At 38.1% G+C, this 26,698-nt stretch overlaps 1 protein-coding gene across 3 annotated transcripts in view; it reads right to left on the reverse strand.

The window, feature by feature from the left end:
- Nucleotides 1-26,698, reverse strand: part of Celf2 (CUGBP Elav-like family member 2) — an 808,061-nt gene that overhangs the window by 500,626 nt on the left and 280,737 nt on the right. The window contains exon 1 of one of the 3 annotated variants that reach the window (XM_058578632.1): nucleotides 15,958-16,080. The exons of 1 other annotated variant lie outside the window; for it this stretch is intronic. In XM_058578632.1, coding sequence (XP_058434615.1) covers nucleotides 15,958-16,061 — 104 coding nt within the window. In that variant the 5' untranslated portion in view covers nucleotides 16,062-16,080. Of the gene's footprint in view, nucleotides 1-14,009; nucleotides 14,211-15,957; nucleotides 16,081-26,698 lie in introns of those variants that run through there. One more of the 3 variants, XM_046442342.2, reaches the window with a different exon arrangement.

Below are 26,698 nucleotides of genomic sequence, written 5' to 3' on the forward strand. Positions count from 1 at the left end.
CCTAAGCTTAGAAACTGAAGGATCCCACTGCCATTCCTAATCCCACTGGAAATATGTGGAAGAGGAGCCATGATCTATACCAGGACCCAAATATACTTGGGTTCCCTGAGCATAATGCCATTTAATTGTTTATTTATTTATTTATTTAGTGGTTCTGGGTACTGAACACAGGGCTTTGTGCATATGAGGCAAGCACTCTACCAACTGAGCTATATTTCCAGCACCCTTGCATAATGCCATTTAATTGCAGCCAATATCATGCTCCAGCTGCATGTGAAAGAACTACATTCATTATATCATTAAAAAAATCTACCCTACTGAGCCTTCCAGTGGGGGCAGGGTTCCTGCTTTCATGGAGATTAATCTATAATGCAAAGGAAAAGATAAGCAAATAAAATTTAAAATTACCTTACAATACTTGTTTAAACTATGTCTTTTTGTGACAATCAAGTGTTGAAGAATGTCTAATGAAGCAAGTGACCATCTAACTAGGGTTATCTGAGACAGTTACACTCAAGAGTTCAGATTAGACAAAACTTTTAAATACATGTGCCTTAATGGAGAAAAAGGGAAGGGCAGTCCAGCTTTAGGAACTCAATAAAAATACATTATGCCCAATAATGACCATAATAATGGTGGCAAGGAATGTCATGTTCAAAGGCTCAGAAAAAGCATAGGTAATTCTTTGTAAATCACAAACTTAAACGAAGGGAATACTTTTCCAGTTCACAAAATCTTTCACTTTACCCACCAGGAAACATGATAAAATATATAAAAGTGCTATTTCCACAGGCTTCTAGCAATTCTTTCTGGCTTAGACATTTGTGTCTCTATAAGAATGAAAAACTAGCACAATGAAAAAACAAAATGGAGTTCTATCGCCATGGTTAACCAAAACACCTGCAACCAGGATTGATTGCAATATTCGTCCCCACAGGACAAGTCATCTGATCACTAATGTCGGTACGTGTCAGCACGGCTCATCCGTAGAACAGCTGATTTACATTAAGGCTTCAGTTCAGAGATAGAACATCTGAAAACAGATTTGTAGTTTAGTCCATCAGCTCTACAGAAGGATTGGGAATAAAAGAGCCTTGAAAGAAAATGAGGATCAATATAAAGAGAATTGCTTTGCTGCAAGAAAAACTCGACAGTGTAAGAAATGGATTCACCGTCTCATTCAGAGGTGGGATTCACCATCCGGTGGGAGGGTGCTTCTCTCTTCCATCCTACATTGATCACAGAATTTTATAGACGGGGGATCCTTAGTTACAATCTGGTTCAATTTCTCATGTTAGCAATGAGGAATGTGTGGGTATCCCTTCACATACTGGCTTAGCAAAATATGGTCTCCATGATACAAAGGATGCAGGTGGATGTGAGAATGAATCAGACATTGGCCGTATCCATCATCCAGGAGTTTACAGCCCATTAGTGGAACTAAGATAGATTGATAAATAAATAAATAAATATATATATATATATATATATATATATAATATATATATATATATATATAATATATATATATATATTACTATAATATATATATTACTATGCTATATATGTATGTATATGTAAATATATGTATATATTACACAAAATAGAAAATACATTTCTACATTTGAAGATCAGGCTTTAGACTCAGCTCTAGTGGCATTCAGAGGAAGAAAATCTTGCCTCTGATTGGGCTGGGAGAGTGGACAAGGAGGGGGATTTAAGTAAGAAATTCTTAGGGAAAATCAGCACATGAGCCAAGGACGGTGGCTCATTCCTGTAATCCCAGCGGCTTGGGAGGATGTGGCAGCAGGATCGCAGGTTCAAAGCCAGTCTCAGCAATATACCAAGGCCCTCAGCAACTTTGAGAGACCTTGTCTCAACAACAACAACAACAAACCAAAAACAAAACAAAAACCAAACAAGAAGCACACCAGGCCCAGGCAATGCTGGGGACATAATGGGAAACCAAGAGATAGTTCCTGTCCTCAGAAATAATATGGTGTTAGGGGAGTACTTTTTTTTTTTCTTTTCAAAGACTTGAAGGAGAATGAGTAGTTGATCTCTGGGGTCCCTTCTAGCAATGATAGTCTAGAGGGGAGGCAAGCACAGTGCCTCTGTGTGAGAACAGACAGAAGGCTGTATGCCAACTCTCCTCCTTGCAGTACTCTGCAGATAGGATTCTTGCATCCTAGGAGTTTCAGCCTAAATACATATCTGGGGAGGACAGGGGAGAGAAGTGGTGCACTAGGCTTTCTGTTTCCTCACAAAAATCACTCATTGACCAAACTCTAGCCAGGCTTCTCTGAATACTTTTCTCAACCAGGCCTCAACCTTGGCCTATTTAAAAAAAGAAAAAGAAAAAAACAACAACACAGACTCAAATAATTTTTGTCTACTCCCTTACCTCCCGTTAAAATACCTGAACAAATACTAACATTCTACAGCTCAAGGCCACATCTCCAGGATGACCCCAGTCCCTCTTAAACTGCCTGCCGGAGAAAGCTCAAGGCTGCCAGAAGAATTTACTGCATGTTCCAGCAAACACCTGACCATAGATAGGCCCCTGACCACTCTTTCTTAGAACATTTAATTAAAAAGGGCTTACAGTTCTGTATTCTGCCTGGGTTCCTCTGAGATGCCTATGTATCTCTTTTAATTCAGGAGTTTGTTTCTCAAGACCTGGAAATGACCATTCCCTTAAAATGTAATGCTCAGGAAGAACGGGTCTCCTGAATTCCAGCCCTTGAGGGAGAAAAGGATCCTACCAGATACAATTTTCTAGCTCCCAGAGACATTAGTTAGAGACCAACCCTTCATAATTTTTTATTACCCTGACTCGACTGAACCCCTGCTCCCCTACCCAGCCCTCCTTTTAAAATGCCCAGTCGCTTTTGTACATCTCAAAATGAATTTCAGTATACTATTGTCACAGTAGATTGCTGATTAAAATCTGTCCCTACCACTTTAACCAGTGTCTGGCTTTCTCTATCTCTCACAGTCATCTGGCAGAGTGTCTCAGACCTGGATCTGGCATCTTCAGACCCTTGGATGTGACAACTGGACCTTCAGCACACACAGAGACCTTGGTCTCATCTTGGTCTGCTTGCTCCTTTGAGTCTCCAGTGGTGAGTCTGACTTCTGATCCAAACATCCGTTCAAGTACAGTGAGGACAGATTTTTATTCTTAAGATTCTGAGTGTGCTCTCTGCAGCTGGATTACAGTTCCATGCTGCTTCTAAATGGAACCCCATGGGTTGAAACTTTTCCTTCCTGGATACTTATTTAAAGAGGGGATTCACTCCCTGACTCCTGGGCTGGGATTATTATCATTATTTTTTTTTTCCTGGCTCCTATGACATCTCTGTTCTATGTGATTCTGTTGATCCCACAGGGACTTTCCAGCCAACTGAAACCCCCTGTCTGTGCATTTGCTGGCAGTATGGTCCTCCACGGTGGCTCTGGTTTTCGTTGATCTGATGATTTGATACTAAGGCTCATTTGGACACTTGATGGTTTCTTTGGGAAGCTTAAGATCCCCTGCACTGACTCCTCCAGTCCTCTCCCTTCCCATCACCTCTGCCCATTCCTCCATTTCTACTGCAATCTTCCCTGTATCTTTAGGTAGTCTCCTTCAACCTCACCTCCTCCACTCCTGGCTTTACCCTTGCCAGACCTTCTTTCCTACTCAGACCCTCAACTATAGTCACTGGGAACTCAAGGACCTCAAGGAATTTAGGGACCCTTAAAGCAACTACCTAGGCTGAAAAAAATATGGAAGCAGACACTGAGCCCGCAGCCTCCATAAGATTCTGTATCAGAGCAAAAAAGTCTTAAGTTTTCCTCTGCAAATGTGGGTGTGGAACTTAAGCCTGCTTAGTCAGCAGGTCAGCTTTAAGTTCCTTATTTTCCAAAACCACAGTTTGAATACACATAGAAACTGGAGTAGAGATAGGTACCAACTCTTACAGAAAATATTGTTTTGTATTATTGTACTTATGACTGATTCATGGCTAAAATTTAAAAACGAAAATCATAGAAACTCTACTTGAATTGCCTTTATGTATTATTTATGTGTATTATGTATTATTATATACATATTTATATTTCCCTGCTTCCAGATGGAATTACCAGATTAATTTATCAAATCTCTGAAAGGAGTTCTAACCTCATTGGCTAAGAGAGAAATAAATGCTTATATAAACTAAATTTCCCTAGAAGTCCCAGAAATACAGAAACCACCTCAAAAGTTTTTGAATTTTATGTAATTTTAATAAATCTTTGGTAAATATGACTAGCTTGATAGTGTCGATTTATCAAAACAGATATGTTTTCAGAGATGTCAATTTTAGATAAAATGTAAGCATACATTTTTATTTTTCTTGGCTTACTAGTTAAATAAACTAATATTATAATAACTAGATGTTCAAAATTATAAAAATGATGTTTGATTTGAATCTAATTAAACCATTTGGACAAACTTTATTTCAATAATAGTTTTGTTTTATAATACATGTACGTAAAAAACAGTTCCTAAGATCTTTTTGATAACTTGCAACTTGGTATTAAGTGCTATGTATTTTAAAGTGAAATAATAGATGTTAATTAAATATGTAAGTAATTTCCAAATAAGGTGAAGTTCTGAAATATTCATTATTAATCATGAAATTGAGTTTATATACTTTTGGCCTTTTATTTTTATAAATATCTAGAGATATTTAGTCCTGTTAATAAACATGTTCTAATTGCCATATTAAAAAATTATGCAAAAGCATATGCATATAGAGATTGTGAAAGGTTATAGTTGTACAATTTGCTAATCTGCTGTAGAATATAACATACTAACATATTAGTATGTTACAGTTCATAATTGTTCACTTCTGAGTTTTCTCTGGAAGATAAATATTACTAAGGATTAAAAATAATAATCTATGTATATAAATAAAACTTTTAGAAATAATAAAGAACTAGGGGAAGCAACCTTGAATGAAAGGTATGTAAGGAAGGTAAGATGTTTTTTGGTGAAGGAGAAAAGCATCATTTTGTCTTCAAGCAAAATGACTATTTTTCTTTGAATGGGAGAGAGTACAGGGCAAAATCTCAATGGATATGGAAAGTTGTAGAAAGTTTAAGGAAAGGAAATTTTTATGTTGCAATGTTGAATTAATTTGTTCAAACCACCATACCAAAGTTTCAGAGACTGGGTGGCTTAAACGGATATTTATATTCTCAAAAGTTCTTGAAGCTGGAAGTTTGAGATCAAGCTCCCAAGAAGTTAGTGGCCAGCTTCTGATGAGTGACTATGAAAGATTTTTCTTTATTTTTTGCTAATCCATTTAAAAAACAGATATTCTGTATCAAAATCATTTCCAGATCCAGGTATATTGGCACATGCCTGTAACCCCAGCAACTTGGAGGTGGAGGTAGGAGGATTATAAATTTGAGGATAGTCTCTGCAATTTAGGGAGACCCTGTCTCAAAATAAGAAATAAAAAAGTCTGAAGGTATAACCTCATGGTTCAATCCCTAGTACTGGAAAACAAACAAAACAAAAATCCAAACAATTTCTGTGCTTTCCATCCTCTTTACCAGGTTCATGATTATGTAAGAGAACCAACCAAATCTTACTTTGAGAATGCCTAAGGTTTTTGGTAAAAGACAAGCATTTTACCTCACATATTTATTTTTGCATTCTTTTATTGTCATTTTGGTTAGATAGGTAACTAAGTATTGTTTTAGTGACCTGAGACCCTATTTAGTTAAATGTTTAAACCTTTTGACATTCTTGACAACTTTGCTATCACCAAATCAAACGTTCAATGAAGCCTGAACTGACTTTGTGATTTCCCAGAGGATGCCTGGACAATCTCAAAGGGTTTATTCTTTCATTTTGGAAAAAAAAATATGTTAATATAATTGAATTTACCTGAAGGGTAAAAATGCATGAAAAACACCATCTAACAAGAAGAGAGGTTTTCCCCTTCTCTAGGATGTATTTGTATAGGTAAATGTTCTATTTCAAATATTATACAAAGTTGCTAGAATTCTGTTGATACCCTTGTTTTCCAGGATATATCCTTGAATTACTTCACCTGATATGACATGATAGTGTTATGTGATAAGTCATAATTCCAGTTATTATTTTAAAATGTCATTCATCATAGACACAACCAAATTACCTCACCCATTGTATTATTTTGTGTGGGTATGCTACGAGGACCTGAACTTAGGACTTTGTATATATGCTAGGCAAGTGCTCTGCCATTGAGCTAAACTATGAAGTCAACTGTGTTATTTTCAGAATGAACTCTCAATAGATGTTCAACTATGGCCATTTTAAGTTTTTTTTTTTTTATTCTCAAGCAGTTATTGCTTTCCTGAAAACTACTGCAAACAGTTCAATTTAACTGCTTCATCTTTAAGAAAAATGGATTGTCTCCCTTGGTCTGGGGCATGATGGCACACACCTGTAGGCCCAACCACCCAGGAGACTAATGCAGAAGGATTGCCTGAGCCCATGAGTTTGAGGACAGCCCTGGCACTATAGTCAGACTCCATTTCAAAAAACAAATAAACAAAACAATAACAAAGGGGACTGTCTCAGGGAACCACATACCACGTACTCTGGGGTACAACTTCTAATGACATTGCTTAAAATTCCAAGATGACCCTTCTGAACTGAGCCAAATATCCAGAAATGTAGTAGACAAGCAGACAGGATCATAAAGCTGCTAACCCAGATCAAGTACAAGATTAAGTATGTTGCACTGACTGACTAAACTGGCAAAGGATGATTAGAATTGTTTTTATAGCTTTTGTTTGGAGTATTGCTGGCTCCTTGATGTTCCATCTTGTGGGTATAAGTAAACATCTTTTGCTTTTTTTCTTAAGCTCTCTTTGACCCATAGCAATCTAATAAGTCAAACTTTTGTAAACAAAATTTGAACATTTATCTCCCCCTCCCCTGATAGTGCTGGTTGAACCTAAAGATGTTCTACCACTGAGTTACATCCCTAACTCTTTTTTTTTTCTTTTATTTTGAGACAGGGTCTTGCCATGTTGCTGAGGCTGGGCTCAAACTTGTGATCTTTCTGCCTTGTCTCCAGAGTAGCTATGATTACTGGTATGAGCCACTGAGCTAGCAAAACATCTATCTTTTTATCTCTATCTGATTCCCTCTGCCCCCAATTTGGAAACTATTATTGAGTATTCTTATTTATATGATAGTAATTTGCTGCATGTTCTAGCTAACTCCTGACCACAGAGAGGCCCCTGACCACTCTTTCTTAGAACACTGACTAAAAAGAGCTTATAGATCTATGTTCTGCCACTGTTCCTCTGAGATACCTATGTATCTCCTTTAATTCAGGAATGTCCTTTCCCTTCTCTTAAAATGTAATGCTCAGGAAGAACAGGTCCCCTGACCCCAACTTCTGAGGAAGAAAAGGCTCCTTCCAACTCCTAGAGGCAGCTGGGCCTAATCAGCACTTAGACTGACCAATCCTTTCTAATTCTCTTCTGCCCTGACTACTGAGCCCCTGCTCTCCTTTTAAAATGCCCAGTCACCTCTGTACATATCAAAGTGGATTTCAGAATATGCTAGATGCTCTTCCCTACTGCAATAGTAGATTGCTGATTAAAATCTGTCCCTACCACTTTAACCAGTGTTTGGCTTTGTTTATCTTTGACATCAGAGGAATAAAAGTCACATGTAATTCTCCTTTATTTGGGGAATATGCCTTCACTGTGGCCTCTGATCTTAGGGAGACCTTACCAGATTTTTGGAGGAGTTTTCTCTTAATGGTTCTCCTAACAGAGATTTAAAATGATTTAGATTTGCTGTTTTTTTTTTTTTTTTCTTGATACATTGCTGGTTCAGTCTACCAGGGAAGATCCTTCAAGAATGGGGAAAAAAAAAAAAATTGTCAAGTGAACATTTTTCTATTGATTACTTAAACCAATGGAGTAAAAAAACCTGAGCTTCCCCCCCCCCCACTTCTTTCTTTTTCTTCTTCTTTTTTTGGGAGGGGGTTGTTTTTATTTTTAAATAATAGAATGAGATGAAAATGGAATGGAAGAAACAGTCAAAAAACTGGAAAAATAGTTCAAAATAGAAAACTGGATTGTCTACTTTACATTTTTATATGATCTCATATAACTTCTGTCCTTATTAGTTGTAGCACATGCTACATTAAGCAGACTGTCCAAAAAAAAAAAAGTAGGTTGTTTTCTAATAGAATACATTATTTAAAAAGCCCAGGTCTTGAATTCACTTTCAAAAATGGGTAATTCAGCATACCTGGAAAATTTTACTTAATGTCTGCTGTTTTTGCAGTCCTCTTTTCCTCTGCTCTGCAAAGTTTGTTTGTGTTTTTAAAAAGTATTAAGTAGTAACTGAGTTGCTGCTTCATATATTCCCAAGAAAAAAGGAAGAATTGTGTGATGCAAATATTTCCTGTCTGGGATGGAGTGAAGGTAACCACTTTGTCCAATTTATCAACATGTCAAGGAAAGGTACTACTAGGTCAGCAGCGTGTATGGCATCATTTCTAGTGCTTCGGCTCAGTGTAGGAAGATCCAAGTTCACACTGCTCTGTGCATGCGTGTCTGGGAAAGTTACTGAACCCGTCCAAATATCACTTTCCTCTAAATGAGAGCAATGACACCACCACCTACCCCGTGGGATTGCTGCACAGAGAAGTGGAGATATTATATGTAACGCCCTTAGTACAGGGCCTGGCACATCACAAGTATTAATAATTCTTCTGCATTATCCTCTAAGGGAACTAAATTCTGATCTTCAGATGGTTAGCCCACCCTCGGTGGATACCAGCAGAGCTTCTAAGCAACCTCTCTTCCTCTGTGCATCTTCAGCATGTCTTGTAATACGAAACAAAAAGTATCTACACATGGCATGAGTTCAAAAATACACTGCGTGCTCTCCTGCATAAATTTAGAATTCATCTTAGGCAGTTTGTCAGGCATGTGAAAGGGAAATGTATACTAAATGAGTGAAAGAAAGCAATGAAAGAGAGAGGAACAAGGCCAAGCTGTGACTTAAAATATGTCAGGGTCTGGTCTATTTTTTTCCATCAACATGTGTTGTTCTCATTAATGGGATTTTCTCACACACTCAGTAAGAGAAGAGGCAAAAGTGTATTTTGTTATAGCTTGAAGGCTCATCCAAACACTCAAGGGATGTGGTAAACCATCAATTTTCTGCAGACTATAATCATCTTTGTGAGATCAAGTGTTCATGACTTCAAGCATCTCTGACCTTTGAAATAACACCGGAGCTCCTTTTAATCTTTTTCTAATGATGAGGCAACTTTATTATATTCACTTAGTCAAGTGAGACTTGAAAATATCTCTCTGACTATCTATCAAAGTCATTTCAGTTTTCTTGCCAGCCACATCATTAGTCTTGATAACAGATGAGATGAAGACTGTGGTCCATGGGCCACATCTAGCCTATTGTCTGTTTTTATAAATAAAGTTTTATTGGCTCACAGCCAAACAGGCTTCTTTACATTTTGTCCATGGCTGCTTTCATGTCACTATGGCAGAGGTGAGTAGTTGTGGCAGAAATTACACAGCCAACAAAACCTGAAGTATTTGCTGCCTGGCCTTTTAAAGAAATTTGCTAATTTTTGTCCTAGCTGATTCTCTGGTCTAGAAAGAAAGAATTCCACTTGAATAAAGATGTATATTAGATTCTCAGTGAGAATTTTTAAATTTTCCATGTCACCAAATCAGACACTTTGCCCATTGGCATAGAAATAAGAAACAGGATAGAAATACTACTTTGGGAGTTGGGAGTCAGTAATTCATTAATTAACTCATTGCACACCACAGCAGAGAAGCACTGTGGCAAATGTTCCGGTTAATGTTTAAACAATACACATTCTACCTCTGGCATTATGGAGTATATGGTAGGATAAAGGACAAATGATGACCATTTCATTCATTCATGAATTCTTCCTCCCTTTATTCATTGTGATGTGTCAGGAAATATACTGGGTATACACCAGTTAAATACACAAAACCTACTTTCTAATGGGGGAGAGAGATAGTAAACAGATACATATGGAGATGGGTTTTGGCAATGCTGTGAGAGTACTGGTTGAACCGTGTGACACTGACATTTTTATAAGTCAAAAATAGTAGAATGTTGGCCATTTCCCTACAGTTCAACCTCTCAGGAGTATGGTAGGCTAAGGAGGGACTTGTGGCTGACTGTGAAGTGGGAGGTCAGGGTAGGTCAGCTGAGCCCAGACTCTAGTGACAAGCAGCATGCTGCCCTGCCAACAGCTAAGGAAAGATTTCCAGGCAGGGGGAGGGAGTAGCTAATGTAGATAAAGCCAGAATCAGCTTGGCTGTGTCAGTGAGCAAGAGAAAGATCTGCTTGGCTGGAGCAACATGAGCTGTGGGGAAGAGGGAAGAGAACCAGCTGGAGAGGGGGTCAAGGGTCAGGTCAGATAGGGATAGGAGGAGGATACTGGCTTTTCATTCCTTGTGTGTTTAAAAGAGACAGAGAGCAAGAGCTGAAGCAGAGAGGCTAATTTGGGTGGGTGTGGGGGAAATGTGCAAACTTAGATTGTATCAATGGAAGTTTCTAGAACAGTAGAAATCCATGGGGCTTGGCAATAACATCAACATAAATTAAGAGAGAAAATGAAGGACTGGGAAGGCCTCCCTTCCCATTTGAGTCCCTGGCTGTGCAGTAGGTCTATCCATAAGCCTACTGGGGCTGGACAAGAACAAGGTCCTGGGCAGACTTCATTCATAGAGTTTGTGTCCTAGTGAGCTTCAGACACCTGTGTGGTATTCAGTTGGTTCTGTTGAGGAAAGGTCTGGAAACTCTGAGGATAGATGTGGGCTGAACTGTCTTAAATCATGAGAGGAGTCACAGGAACAGAAGTAAAGGTGGGACTCAAATTCCCAGGGGAGAGGATGAGTTGGAAGAGAAGAGGAATTAGCTTTACTGCTAATGAATTCTGTCATTTCATCTCCTCTGTACAATTCCTTCTTAAAATGGGAGCATGAAACTAGGTTTGGGTATTTAAGACCCTCCCGTGGAGGGGATGCAAGGGCTGAGGCTGGGGTGGAGGAGAGGCCAGGTGTTTGGTCCCTGCTCCTTGTTAATCACCTACAGTGTCAACGTTATTTTCCTCCAGTAATATCAATGGATGTTAAATTGTGTACGAATCATATTGCCAGGTTTGTTTGTTTTATTCTTTTCCTCTTGGTTCTACTACATTTGTTATTTTTTCTTTTCTGAATACTATTTTTTCTTGATTTAGCTTATTTTGATTCTTTGCTTTGAGCGAAGCAGTAGTGTTTGTGCTTTCCCAAGGGCCGAAAGAGGAGTCATAATGTTGAAAACTGTTGGTGTGTCTTTGGGTGACAATTAGACTTTTTTTATGTCCTTTGAGACAGACATTAATTAAAACATGGCCACTAGTACTATTCCTACCTTTGATTTCTCCAAGTGATTTCAAATATATACCTCCTGAGAAAGCTTTGTGACCTGAAGGTGTACCCTGCAAGCTGATCCTATCTACAACTCCAAGTTGTGGCATAAGCAGATTTAAAAATCATGTCGCGTAATGACTTCTTAGGCGTAACAGGTTTGGCAGAACTCCAGCCTGCATTCCTTACCAAACACCTAAAAATGTTCCAGGTTATGTGGATTGAAAGCCTTTCCGCCCTTTAGTTTGCTTTGTATGCCAAGTATTCTACTCATTTCTTAATCAGGCACTGTTCTTTTTCTTCACTAGCATGGGGTCTCTCACCCCATTTCTCTGGATTTCTAAAGCATTTTATTGGCACAACTCATATCACAGACAACCCTGGGTGGCCTTAGAGCATACCACTGCTGATAGATTGCCCATTCATAAGTTGTGTTGCATCTTTGCTACTCTTATTTATCATAGGCAGAGACTTATTGGTGAGTGAATAGCTCAATGAACCAAAATTAGCCCAAAGGATGCCTTACTTTAAATAACTAAGGGATTTAAAAATGCAATTAATAATTCTACTCCTTTATAGTGCCTTACTTTAGGGAAGGATTACACATAGATAAAAAGCTGATGGAATCATACTTGCCAAAAGGAGGTGCGGACAGAAGGAACTTAGTGTACCCAGAGCAGTCGTGTGAAAATGTTTATCTTTCTCAGGTCTTGCCAGTCCAAGTTTGTGAAGCTTTACTTATTGTAGCCATAAAACAAACTTTACTTATATTAGGGACACATTTAAGGGAAGGCCAACAGTATCATCGAGTTTTAAATAGGCTAAGACTGGGATTATTATCTAAAAAAGGCTCTCAGAAGGCTACATTTTTGAAATTTGTAATCATGGTCAAACACATTTCTAGTGCCAAAGCTTGCCTTATCTACTTGTACAATAATATTAAGTTAATCACTCAAAAAGAGTTTTTTTGAAAACACTCTTAAGCTATCTTTCAGTTTTAGAAATAGGTTAGTAATTCACTTAAAAGGAGAATAAAACTTATTCTAATAGCTGTACCATCAGAACGATTTGCAGAAGCACTTTACCATATCTCCATTAAGAGGAAAGTCTAAAGATACAAACAAAAATATCACTGAAAGACCCATAAAAATGTTTGTGCCTTTTCACCAAGAAATCCTGTAAATTCTTTAAGAAAAATAAAAAGCTATAGATGCAAAGATGTTCATTGTGTTGGTAATACAAACCAAAGACTGGAAACAATCTAAATATTCAACAAACAGGATAATTTAGCAAACAAATGTACACCAATATAATGGTGTTTTCTTTAGTCCTTAAAATTAGGATTATGAAATATGGGCAGAAACATGGAAACATGTCAATTGGAAAAGGTTATAAAAATCATATAATACACGATGTACAAAATATGTACACAGAATGTTCTGTAAAGCAAGATGCAAGCATTTAAAAAAGAAAATAAGATAGGCATTGGTCCTTATTCTTTTATTTGCTCTTTTCTATTAATGTTGCTTGAAAAAGTAATAAAATTAGACAAACACTAAGGCAGAACTCACAAAAGGGAAGAAAGAAATTAGCAAATTAATGCCAGAAAAATGGCAGGAAAAGGAGGTCCCAGTAATATGTCTGCTTTTGTTCATTTGCATTCCTTACTTGGGTTCTACTCTACCTCTTATGATACCATTTTTTGGAGACAGGTATTTATTTGGCCAAACAGGAGATTGTATAGAACTGCTTTTAATCAGAATCCTTCAATTTAACGTTTTTATATTTTAAAAACTGCCCCAAATACTTTCACTGAGAAATACCAGTTAGCATTAAGTCAAATCTACCAATTCATTTGGATTCTACCAGAAGCATCAGCTTACACTCACGTGGGATGACACATGAACTTGGGCCACTTTGAGCTCCTGGGATCTAAGCTCTTGGGCCTCTGAGACATGAAGAGGCTAGAGTTCACCTTTAAAGGTGAGAAAGACTTCATTTCATAAATCCGACTCTTCCATTTTAAGGCCCACTCTTTTGTATACACTGTTTTCCAAATTAGACCTGGGAGTGGGAGGCGAGGGAAGAGGTCACAGGAGGAAACCAAATTTCCACAGACTCTCTTCAAGGAGGATCCCTAGGAAGGTTTTTGTGACCAAGTCCACTTTTTCTACCCGAAGTCCCAGAAAGTTTGCCACATTCCACCTGGTCCCTTCAGTGTCCCTTGAAGCCCAATAATTAAATAGGAGGAACCCCAGCTGCGAGCAAGGGTCTGAATCACTAAAACAGGGCTGCCCTCCATTATTACCCAGGCATCTGCATCCCCTCCAACAGGGAGGCTCAGGACTGCACATTCCCTGCCTCCCCCCATCTGCTTGAAGTTGTCTCGGTGTCAAAACAGTATTCCTCCCACCGGAGGTGCCTGTCACTCAGCCCATCGCGGGGCTCTGCGAGAACCGGCTCCGCTCAGCCGCGGTGGGGGCGGGCAGGAACTTGGCGGTGAACTGAGACAGCGGGGAGAGAAAGCAGAGCGGGCCTACCTTAAAACTTTCCAGTCTCTCAGGGGATCCAAGTCAGAGATTAGGGAAACCATTGTCTAAGAGGCGGCTGCAAGCGGATCCGGAGAGGAGAGAGGGGACCAGGACCGGGTGACGACGGGGACGCGGCACCGCTGGGCTCTGGCCGGAGCGAGCGGCGCCCGGCGCGGCTCTTCCTCCTTCCAGGACTGATAAGCGCTTGTCCTGGCTTCTCTCCACCCTCGGAATCAATCTTGCGCTATATTACTTCCCAGCCCCGCTCCAGTTCCGCACGCCACCTTTTAAAGCCCCTGTAATCTGCTCCAACTGATCAAATTTGACCTTTTTGTAGCCCACTTTATTCCAAGCACAGCTCTGAGTTAAATCTCTCTTTATTAACACCGTCCTCCTTGGCTTTCTTTTGGAACAAACACAAATCAAGCCTGAAGCCTCCAGCCTTTACCAGCAATCATTTACAGATTACTGCAAGCTGCAGTCTTCTCCCCCTTTGGGGTGTTTCTCCTGCCTCTGAAATTTTGCTTTCATATTCCTGTCAGAGGCTGGTTCGGTTGCTTTCTTCCTTTTCTTCTCGGCTTAGATTCTGGGACTCTGACATTGGGGCTTAGAGCTTCCCTTGGAGGCTGTAACTACATTTCTGTTAGGATTTTTTTTTTTAAAGTAATTTGGAGCCGGGCTGCTAACAAGCTAGAATTTACTGTGTGTTTTGCAGCGGAGATTTTCCTACAGTGTTTTTGCCCCCTCCTTTCTTTTTTGTGCTTTTAAATAACAGAAAGGGGGTTTGAAATGTATGATCTTTCTAAACATGGCAAGAAGGTGTGGGCTTCTCCCTCCACTTGTGTCTTTTGTCCTTTACATAAAACCAAACATGCTTTCAGTGATCATCTGAAATTGTGCATAACAGATGTTAAAACATACCTGGAGCAGTATTGTTTTCCTAGGGTGTCCACAGTTCATCTCTCATCCCTCCGGACACATGCGGGTTCTTTGTGAATACACTGATATCTGATTTTCATAAGCACTGCCTCTTATGCATGGTTCCATTTTCCCTGGAGGGTCCTGGTTCTAGCTAATCCCTCTGCAACCCGACCTCTTCCTCCTGTCCTCATGGGATCCAGGAATTAGACACCCTTCAAATCAACTGGTGCAATTTCCATGCCATGTCACTCAGACTACCAAGATGTTTGTTGTAGATGCATGCCACGTGAGCTCTCCTTGGCATTCTTTCTTTATGGCAAATTCGACTTTTTTCTCACATTTATTTTCAAAGGAAAATTTTAGATCATTACCATAAATGGAAATGCAGCTTCACTGGTCTTTGGTAGAAGGGAACTTCAGGCAACAAGGAAGAGAAAACAATTACTGTTGTACCTAGTTACAAAGACCAGCTGAAGGCTCTGATAGGGGTCCTTTTCCTTTGTTGAAAAGACAAAGTTTGGAGGCTGGAAATGTTAGCCAGAGGTAGAAGTCTTGCCTAGACTGTGTAAGGCCCTGGGTTCCATCCCTAGTATTAAAGGAAAAAAAAAGTGGGGGATGGGGTTCAAGGAAGTAAGGATACATCAGGACACACTTTTCCCAGCAGGACACTTCCCTCAGGAGGAAGGGTGAAAGGTGTATAGAGAACATGGTGACTCAGTGTTTTGGAATGTCCTTACTACTTAAGATCATCAGGAGGGACTAATGGGGATCCCACTTTCTTGCCTTTAGGTAAAACCCACCAAGAAAGAGAATCTGGGTTCTTTGCTTTTGGAAGCTGTTTGCTCTCATTGTCAGGAGGTTCTGGTCTCTCCCTCACACAGCATTTGAATCCCTTCCCTATTATCCTGTTCCCTAAACTTAGAATAGCCAGCAGATCCTCAGTTTAGATTTTCTTTCTCTTTGTCAGTCTTATCTGCTCTCCTTAATGGCTGAGAACGACACTATCTTTATACTAAAATTAAAAGAGAGTTCATACCTTGTGCAAAAATCATTGCCTCTCTGGGGCTTCATGCTTCTTCCTGGGCTGTCTTTGCTGTCCCACTGTGAATCTTGGGCCACAGAACAATCATGTGTAAACATTTACATAACACTTCGAATCCCCAAGGACTTCACCAAATGTGGATGATAATAATAGTTTTTATATAGAGTGTACCTTCAAAGGGTTCTGAGGGCTCAGATAATTAATAAAATATTTCCCCTTTAAAAATTAGAGAGAGGAAAACAAAAGATTATAATGAAATAGTTTCTACAACTATAATGACATCATCATTATCATTAGTCCACTGTGCCATGGAGACTCAGGACTTGGGAAGAGAGAGAAAGGAGTCCTTAACGCTTGGAGTTCAGGGTTAATGAGCAAAAGGGGGAGGGTATGGGCTTTCGGCCAAAGGACAAAAGGACCAGCCAATCCTTGTAAGTTATGAAATACTACTTTAGGGCAGTAGTAAAAACTTTTTAAAGGAAGTAAGTAGAATCTTTCCTTCAAGTAAACCCTTGCAGCACATCTAAAAATAAGAAACAGATAATAGCTGAAAAACATTATCACGTACAGGAACTGTTCTAGTTTCTAGGTGCATTTACTCATTCACTCCTCAGAGGAAAGTGACCAGTGGCACTCTCATTTTGTCAGTGTAAATGAGGACTTTTCAGCATGGAGACATTAAGCACCTGACCTGGGCTCCAGGGGTTAGAACTTAGCAGGTACACCTGTGGAGCTCACCTGAGCAAACACTGCTGGACATTCCCTTCCTTTGACAGAGCACCTTTGCCTGGGGCTGGAATTGGAGTCTGGAGGTTAGGGGCCAGTAAGAGGCATCCTAGAAGTCTCTCCTTTCTATTCCTTAAGCACCATAGAGATCTGAACTTTGGGAGAACATCATATGAAACTCGCTTTCTCAAAGTACTTGCAGGTGAAGGAGAGGAAGGATCTTTTAAAAGATGCATTGCACCCTAAAAAGGATGGAGATTTGACTCTTAACTTTGAGGTCCTATTATCTTCTCACAGGCTCTGGACATGAACTTCACACTTTTATGTACTCTAAATTTTCTTCTTCTGTTTCCCTGAAGGATTCCATTCCTGATTCCAATGGATCATACCAAATGGATCCCTTTTCTACTAAGAAATAGGCCACTATAATGATTAATTATCTTCAAATATGAGGGTGCTTTCTAAAACAAAAGTGTTACCCTGTTTGAAACTGAGCCAACTATATGTAACACAGCAAGGCAACAAGAAAATTTCTGCTCATTAAAAAAAAAAAAAAAAAAATTGAGTTCAGCCTTGAGAAATTTGGGGAAAAATGTAGTTTTCCTTTCTGTGACTAAATGATAGTTTACTCTTCCCATGTGAGATTTCATTTTTTTGTCTTATTTTTTCTCAATTTTGAAAACATACCCCTTTACAACAAATTATTTTGTTGTTGCTTATAATGGTTCTTCAATAGCAGCTCCCCTGAGAGTTTCCTATTGGTTGAGCTCTATGCACTTAAAGTAATGTACATGATTGCCTACTATTCCCATTAACAAATCTCGTAACTTTCCCTTTAACAAAATTTCTGTAACATTCCCTCCTTCTCTCTTTGGTTTCTTCAGTTAAAAAGATAAACAAAGACAAAACAAAACAAATCAATTCTAAGCAAAGAGGAAACCTACTATTTGTTCCTCCCACAAACAAACTCCTATGAACATGTGGTTTCTATCCATATTGGGATTAGAGTCATGGTTACAGCACGTAGAGATGCAGAGTCTCAGTTAGGAAATGACAGCAGCAACCCAGGAATCTGCATTGCCCACCAGGCCTTGGCAGAGGACACCCTGGGAAATGCTGGTACAGAAGGGGAGAGTGGGCAGGCAGGACATTTACCCTGGTTCCATAGTATACCTGGTGGGTTTTCATATGGTTATGGAAGATCTCATTGGAAAAAGACTAGGAACTCATCCTATGTGTTAATAAAGGAGCAGGAAACACCTAAAAGCATGAGTTAGCTAAATAAAGCAAGTAAAAAGTGTTTCCCATTAGCTGTAAGTTAAACCAAATTGGTCATAAGACTTTAGGAAGGTAAGTATGATGTCTTTGTAAGTTTCTCTCTCACAAAATGTCCAAGTTCCTGGTAGCAGGATTTTTTTTTTTTTAAGTATTTTGCAAGGAAAAAAAATGAAATTTTCTTTTCTTTTTTCATTTTTCCTATCTAAGTTCATTTCCATTTCTGACAAAGCGAAGTTTCTTTCTAGGTATCTGATTATGCTACATTTACTTTCTTTCTTTATTTCTGGTTTTGTTTTTGTTATGGGAACGTTTGCTTCAACCTGTTTGTTCCTGATTCTGTTACTTCCTGATAAAGATTCTTCCCCAATTTTCTTGTCCCAGCCTTTTCTTCATAGTTCCTGCTCTCACTTTCTCTTCAAGTGGGCAGTTCTCTCCTTTTAAGAATGTGGAATGAGTAATTGGAAATGCACTCGGCTGCTCTAAAGGAAGCTTTCCTGGTCTTGTTGATGTGCCAAAGTTTTAAAGTTGGCAGATAGAAGGAGCTAAGAAATGCCTGCACTTGTTCTTGACCCTGGAAATAGGATGCAGTTTAACATGCTTCTCATAGCAGGCCACAGTGTGGCAACGATGACAGACAAAGTAGGCAGATAAAATACAGCACCCCCAGTTGAAGTTGCATCTCAGGGAAACAGGGAATAAGTAAGCCTTCAAATATTGTATGAGACATACTAAAAATTTCTAGTTGCTTTTAATGTGAAATGCAACTTTTAACTGTGTGTCCTGTGTTTTTATTAGCTGGCAACCCTATACTGGATTGATTTTTAAATAAAAAACCAACAGCAGTGTGATCATTATTTTTCATTTATGGAAGTCTATGAAGGTATCCTTGATGGTATTAACAAAGCATCTAAATACACATATTTGTCCTTAAAGTTTTTTATTATGTTAGTTGTTGTAAACTAAACATAAGAAGCCCCGTTTAAGGTTGCTTTTTAAATATTGATATGATTTAAGGATTATATCTTCAAATGCTAGGAATTGGGGAATTCCACTCATCCTTCCTGTCCTAAAATTAGCTACTTAAATACATTTTTAAAGTGTTGGTAACGCTGATAATGTTGAGAACACTGGAGCTCACATTTTGTAAAATGAGGTAACATCTTTTTATTCTATTTATTTCATTCAGAATGGAGTCAGTTGTGCTACCTGGTGTGTGTCTCAGCTACTCTGGTGGTTGAGGCAGGAGGATGACTTGAGTTCAGGAGTTTGAGGCCAGCCTGGGCAACATTGCAAGACCTTTGCCATATATATATATATATATATATATATATATATATATATATATATATGGAAAAAAGTGTGAAAACATTGCAGTTTATACAGCTCCCACCATAAGAAATCAGTACCTGAATAGCCATTAATCTTCAGTTATGTAAAATGTGTATTGTACATATCCTGACTTTAATAATGTCTATGGAGACAAACTTCCAAAGATGGCTTTTTTCTTTTTCTTTTTTAGATAAATGAATGTAACTTTAATGGAATTTCAAGTGCTTTCCTGTTTTGCCCACAGTACAACACCTGATACAATGAAAAGCCTATGAACAAAGATGAGTTTTGGTGCTTCATCAATAACTGGAGAATTGCTATTATGGGACACTTCATAAACTAAAAAAAAAAAAATTCTTAAGGGTCTCCAAAGAGATAGCTTCAAAACCTGCTAAGCATAGTGAAAAACTCAATGTGTTATTATATGGATCAGTATATTTCCACTGGTGCTAAGACCCTCCTAACAATTGGGAAGGGATGCTTTTCTCATTTGGAATCTCCGTCAGCAGAACAGGAGGGCAAAACAGAGCAGAACTGGAGGATGGGAATGTTGGGTCTTTGCCAGGCATATTTTAAAAGTGAGAAAGAAAGAGAAGGAGGAGGTTCAAACCAGCCGGCTGTTTTTCATGCCATTCAAAGGAATCACAGGCCAGATTCAGTACTTCCAGTAGGGGGGAAAAACATAGAGCTTTAACTCCTGTTCTGCCATGGCAGATGAGATTTTCAAAGCTACGTAATGTTTTAACTTTTAGTCTGCCTTTGTTAGCATTCACATCTTACACCAACAGGGACCAGGAATGCCCAGAGGAAAGAGGGGTTGTTCAGAGGCTCCATATCGAAGGCCTTCGAAGAGAACCTGAAACATGGATCATACTATCTTTTTGTTTGTTTTTCTTTAAAAGGCAGATTGAGGTCTCTCTGGGTTTTCAGGCTTAATGACAGGACTCCTCACTGGCTTTAAAGAGGGAAATCTGAGTTTTAGAGGAAAGCCCAACGTCGTGGCCATGTTGCAGTCAATGGAACACCAGCAGTGTTGGCTCCTAGAGGACTGCCTACCTGGAAGACCGTCCTTGAGTATTCAAGAGAAAAGGGTGATCTTCCATGACTACCACCCAAGAGACCAGCAGACCTGAGTGCAAGTGAAAGTGCAACAAACTCACTGGAAGATAGAGAGCTAAACAGCCACTAACTGTTAATTTAATCCAAGGTGGTAACTACACCAAAGGACAATATTGAGCATGGGATAAAGTATTTATTTAGCAACCAAATGATCCATTCAGCATGCCAAGCATTTCTCCATTTGTCTGCCTGGCCAGGCAGTACTTCCCACTGTGGAGGAGTAGCTATTCCCTCCCTTCTTCCTTGCTTTTAAAAAAATCTTCGATATGTTGCAGACTAATGCTTTTGTAAAATACAATAAAATTGAATTGCTAAAACAAAAACAATGAAAGCTAATTCATACCAAATATAAAAAACATTTTTAGAAAGAAAATTAGATTAACAGTCATTAAATTACTCCGCCAAATGGCTATGCGTTTCCAAACTCTTAATTGTTAATTCCTAATTGTTGTAAATGGTAACAATCAATCCATAGACCAGGGCTGATCTACTTTTCACACTTTGGGGGGGCCTTGATGAAAATTATTCAACAACAATAAGCAAACAATTTATACAGACTTTTAGAGAAGAGTTTTAGGATCTACACTGAGCTAGGTCCTTTGAGATCTAAGGTAGACTCCATTGTAATCTTTGTTTTACAGATGAGGAAACCAAAACAGAGAGGAGAAATGATCACTGTAGTTAGGAAATGGTTTATGCCAGATTTGGGTCCAGGTGATCTAGCTTTAGTCATACTTCTGCTGGTTATATAAGGAGAACCTTCTGATTAACAATCAGAAAGGACAATAAAGGATTTTTGGAATCATAAGTATAATTCAATTGGACAATTAAGTGAATGAGCAATTGTGATTTTAATAAACCGTTTTAATAAACTGAAACCATTTAAATTATAGATCAAGGCAGAGGGCAGAAACCACAGGTTTATTCTTGGACCACTGGAAGGTCATTGTTTACCTGTTTGTCCCTCTTTAAAAATCCACATTTCTTCTGGTCCTTTCTGAGCAAGGCAACTATAGCAATGATGGCCTCTTGCTTGCCTTTGTACTTTCCTTTGTAAATAGCCATCTCTAATTAGTCCTTTATAGGAGAATGTAACTCCCACTTGAACCCTCATGTATGTGTTGTTTATCTATACTCTACTGGAGTTTACAAAAGGATTAAAGGTCTTTGAGTGTGTGGGCAACAGAAACCATACAAATACTTCTGGAGTCCAGAGGGGGATTTCTATTTGCCATATAAAAATCAAAACCTACATGCATGTGTGTTCTATTATGGAGACATTCTCAAGGGCAAGAGAGAACTCTCTAGACAACAATTATAGTAGGGTTTCATTGGCACAAAATTTAGCAAGTACATCACTGGCATAGAATATGGCCCTCAGTGTTTATACCAGTACTGGAAAAGAAAAACTGATCTAAAAGAGCACTGAGAACAGAGAAGTATTATTCCATTAATGTCATTTGAAATATCATGAGAACTGTAAGAAGATAAAAAATATTAGATCCTCAATTCATATTAAAAAGCAAAATAAATACCAGGCAGTTTGAACAGTTAAATGTAAAAATAAAACCATTAAAAGAGAGGGGGGGGAGGGGGAGGAAAATATAAGGATGATAAATCTTTTTTTTTTTTTGGATACTGGGGATTAAACTCAGGAGCACTCAACCACTGAGCACATCCCCAGCCCTATTTTGTATTTTATTTAGAGACAGGGTTTCACTGAGTTACTTAGTGCTTTGTTTTTGTTGAGGCTGGCTTTGATCTTGTGATCCTCCTATCTCAGCCTCCCAAGCCTCTGGGATTACAGGCATATGCTACTGCAAGCTTTGTCTTGGTAATTTCACTTCTGGCTTTTAAGTAAAAACAATTGTAAAGGGAAATCTTAAATAAAAAGTGATTATTAAAATTATGAAGAAAACTCTTCCATGTTTTAGTTCATAAAAATTCATTTGTTAGAAACAAATTTTAAATATAACATTTAAAATATGAAAGGCAAATTAAGAAAAAATAGGTCTATAAAAGAGGAAAATCTTATTGATAATAAAAAAAACGCATGCAGATGCTAAAACCAGAAAATTTAAAGAAGGAAATGGAATTTAAAATTAAAATGGAACCATGCATACAAAAACTATCTCTGTAAGAACCAAAGGAATACATTAAAATTAGACATAGCATTTTACTCATTAAATTGGTAAAGACCTTTAAATGATTATATGAAAAGGATAAATGAGAGAGAAGAAAATGAGCCCACACACATGGCTGGTGAGGATTGAATTTGTTCTCTGGAAGGAAATTTGGTAATAGGTATCAAATTTTTTAAAAAATATAATTATTACATCTAGAAGTTTTGTTTCTAAAAGTTACCTTTTAAATAGATTTCTGTAGCAGGATATTCATGGAAGTACTAATTATAATAATGTTATTAAGGGCAAATGTCCATCAAGTTAAGATGTATTAAACACATGTATACATACAATGTCATATCTGTAAAATGGGATATTAGGAAGTCATCAAAAACATATTTTGGGGCTGGGGATATAGCTCAGTTGGTAGAGTGCTTGCCTTGCATGCACAAGGCCCTGGGTTCAATTCCCAGCACCACACACACACACACACACACACACACACACACAATAATAGTAAAAATTAAAAAAAATATAAAAAAGAATAACATGAAGGCAGGACATAACATGTTATGTAGAATGTGATATCAGTATTTTAGTTTACTACCAGGGGTTGCAAGTTCAATTGCTCACGCTTTGCAGAGACAGAGATAGCACATAGTGTAAAGCAGATAGGAAATTAGCCTATTAGACTGGAATGACCTTCCTTTCTCTTATTTTGCTGGAAACAGTCATCTTGGTCTAGTTTTCTCTTCACAATTATACCTCCCATCCCAACATCGCCCTTAGTTCTTTTCTCCCATTCTTATTGAAGACCAGACACAGAAAAGTATGCCTAGTGTAAGAAAGTACATGGCCGGCAAAGAAACTCAGCATCAAGTGGCAGACAGGAGGAACAAGAAGTAGAGGAGAAGGCAAAGTGAAGGAAGAGCTCTCTGAAAGCAGCAACTCCATCAGCTCTAAACTATTCTTGCCATGACACCTGGCCAGATCTTGCACTTTATTCAGGAATGGCAGAAATCCTATTTTTTTAATGTGAATTTTGATTTTAAATTATTGATTATATGTTTGTACACATACACACACACACAAACACGTATGCACAACTCCAAACAAACTATAACGAGGGGCTTCAAGTTTGTGACTGCTAATGTTCACACTTACATACATGAATGGGAAAAAAGATCAGAAAGAAATAGGGAAAAAATGATACAAGTATTGGCATCATTTTAGTTATTTGTGTTTCATTTTCTTTACATTGCTTCTATTTCTAAGTTCTTTCATTGAATTTTGTTTTGTAATCAGAAAAGTATGACCTCCTCTCGGTATTTAATCATTCTGGGAAATACAAAGTAGTTTAAGTCCTCTAGTAGTATATTTTCTATGACTATAACAAAATGCCCGAAACTGGGTAGCTTATAAACAAATTCCCAGTTTTGGAGGCTGATAGTCTAAACAGCATGGTGGTGGCTCTGGTGAGCACACCTCTGGCTGTATCACCTCATGGTGGATAACCACATCACAGTGGTATGAGTATATGCAGGTGGGAAAGGTCACCGGGCAAGACAGGAAGCTAGAGTAAAGAGAAGCTCTCTTAAAGCAACTTGCTCTGAAGAGAACCAAGTTAGTGTGGCACAAGAATAACCTTTGTCCCTTCCAAGGCTCTGCCCATTGTCCCCACTCAGCTCCATCTTTTAAAGATCCCACCGCCTAAGCACCATTACAGTGAGGATTAGCCTCCAACACATGAAACCTTGGGTGAAAAACCACAGCAAGTCATATTTTAAAGTCTGCCTCTGATTTTATTTTTTAAAATATAGCCATACATTTACATTTTTGTAGATAATGTTATTAGTTACAAAATCATGATTTCTAAGCTGTCAGGAGCTTCTTTGAAAAACAAGAGTCCAAAAATTTTATCTTATTTTTTTTGCTCCCTTCTGGCTTTATTTTACTCTAAAATAAATCCACACAGGCTTTTTTTTTTTTTGCCTAATTCCAGCTGCATTGTCTTTTCTCCTTTAAATCATATTTCCCCTCAATTATATCTAGGTGATGTTAAGCAATTTTCTAATCTAGCAGTAGAGTCCATTGATGATTCAATTTTGGCAGTGTACTGGCCACAGTTTCTTTTGCTCTATAAAATATTAGGGCATTCCATAATTGAGCAGGTATGGCTTTTGAACTAGAAAAGGAAGCTTTAAGGTTTAAGCCAGCACTGCCATGCCATCTCTTGGACACATGCTTCTCTGGATAGTTGCCTTACAGAAAGGGATTAAAAAAAGAAAAGTCAATGTAGCCAGCCCGTACCATACTCAATCTAGGAAAAAAAAAGAATTTAACAGGCTCAGCTGATTGAGGGTAATGATAAAATAACTGGCAAAACTACAAAGCTCTCTCTTTATGTAGGGACAAAGAATACTTTTCACAAAGCTCAAAATAAATTAATTACAGCATCACTGCAGCATATACCCAATATTCTGGATGCGCCTCTAGGAGCTGGTTTCTTATATATTTAAGTGGGGAGTTTTCCTGCGAAACATGCTGGTCTGACCATTTTTTCTCTTACTTATGAATCTTGACTTTTATGAAACTGGGGAAAACAACGAGACAAGAATCTGGGATTCATTTTTAACCAGCCATTGTTTTTCTAATTTCTCTATTGTATGTAAGCATGTTCTGTTTTAAAAAGGTCCTTAATAAAAAAAGAAAATGAAAATTGTTCAAATGATAACAGCAAAGAAAACAGCTGTATCCTTGCTGCTAGGTTGGCATTACTGGACTAGGAAACATTATAATTCATTTTCAAAGAAAGTCTTGATATAATAACCTTTAAAATGAGAATTTTTTTTTTTTTTTTTTTTTTAGTGTGTGATATCAAACCTTAAGGGCTTACTTCCCACTGAAGCATTAAAAAATGAGAATTCTGATTTCTTGTTGACAATGTTTAAATGAATATGTCAGTTTATAATTAGAAATGAAAGGGGGAACTTTTATAACTGAATATTAAACACATATTAAAGTTATAACACAAAGCACATAATTCTTGTCCCATTTCCTCCCTGTTTTCTTTTTACAAAGTAGGAATCTCGAATTATTCATTTGCAAACTTAAAATAGTTTTCTGAGATGATGAGTTCAGCAAGAAGGAAGGAAGATGAGACAGTATTCTATAGCTTTCTTTTCAGTGCTTTTCTCTGTGTGTATCTGTGTATATTTACATTTGTTACCAGAACATAATCCTTATAGGAAAATTAAGATTGAAGGGAGCAGAGGTGTATGTTTCCTGAAGAGGCAGGTAGAGAGAGGTTACATTCACTATGTTTATGATTTCCATGTTGCTTAACTATATAGGAACACTTTGTCTTTTTCTTGTGTAATATCACCTCTCCAGTGAGATGGCATACCACTTGGTCAGGATGAAAATATATTTATCCATCTATCTCTTTACTTCTCTGTGATCTCATACAAATAAGGCGATCTATTTGTTTTCTGTTGATTTGATTTCTATTCTTTGAGTTGAGTCACAGAGTACAGAGAAGTTGTAATAGCAGATTGAGTGATATAGATATATGTATTAGTTAGCTTTTCATTGCTATAACCAAAATACCTGACAAAAACAACTTAGAGGAGGAAACGTTTATTTGGGACTCATAGTTTCAGAGGTCTCAGTCCAGGCTTGCCTGACTCCATTGCTCTGAGCCTATAGATTGACACATCATTGTTTAAGAGCAAAGTGGAGGAAGGCTGTTCAGTTCATGGTAGCCAGGACACAGAGAAGAGAGAGAGAGAAACCAGGGACAAAATAGAATTCCTGAGAGCATGCCCCCAGTGACCTATTTTCTTTAGCCACGCCCCATGGGTCCTCTTACCAACATGTAACTCATTCAAATTATTAATCCATCAAGAGAATTAATTCACTGATTAGGTTATAGCTCTCATGATCTAATCATTTTTCCTCTGAATATTCCCACATTGCTACATAAGCCATGTGGGATATAGCTCATATCAAAACCATAAAAATTTGTTTCAAGGTTTCTGCTCTATAACTTCCTTTTAGAAGAATTAAGACTCCGTAGGATTTTTTTTTTTTTTAAAAGATGGATCAAAAAGGCATGATTGGAAACTTGTTATCATTTAGACCTACATTGTGATTGACCA

Source organism: Marmota monax, unplaced genomic scaffold, assembly GCF_021218885.2.
Source record: "Marmota monax isolate L192 unplaced genomic scaffold, Marmota_monax_Labrador192_F-V1.1 WCK01_AAM20220418_F8-fsc00072, whole genome shotgun sequence".
Lineage (NCBI taxonomy): Eukaryota > Metazoa > Chordata > Mammalia > Rodentia > Sciuridae > Marmota > Marmota monax.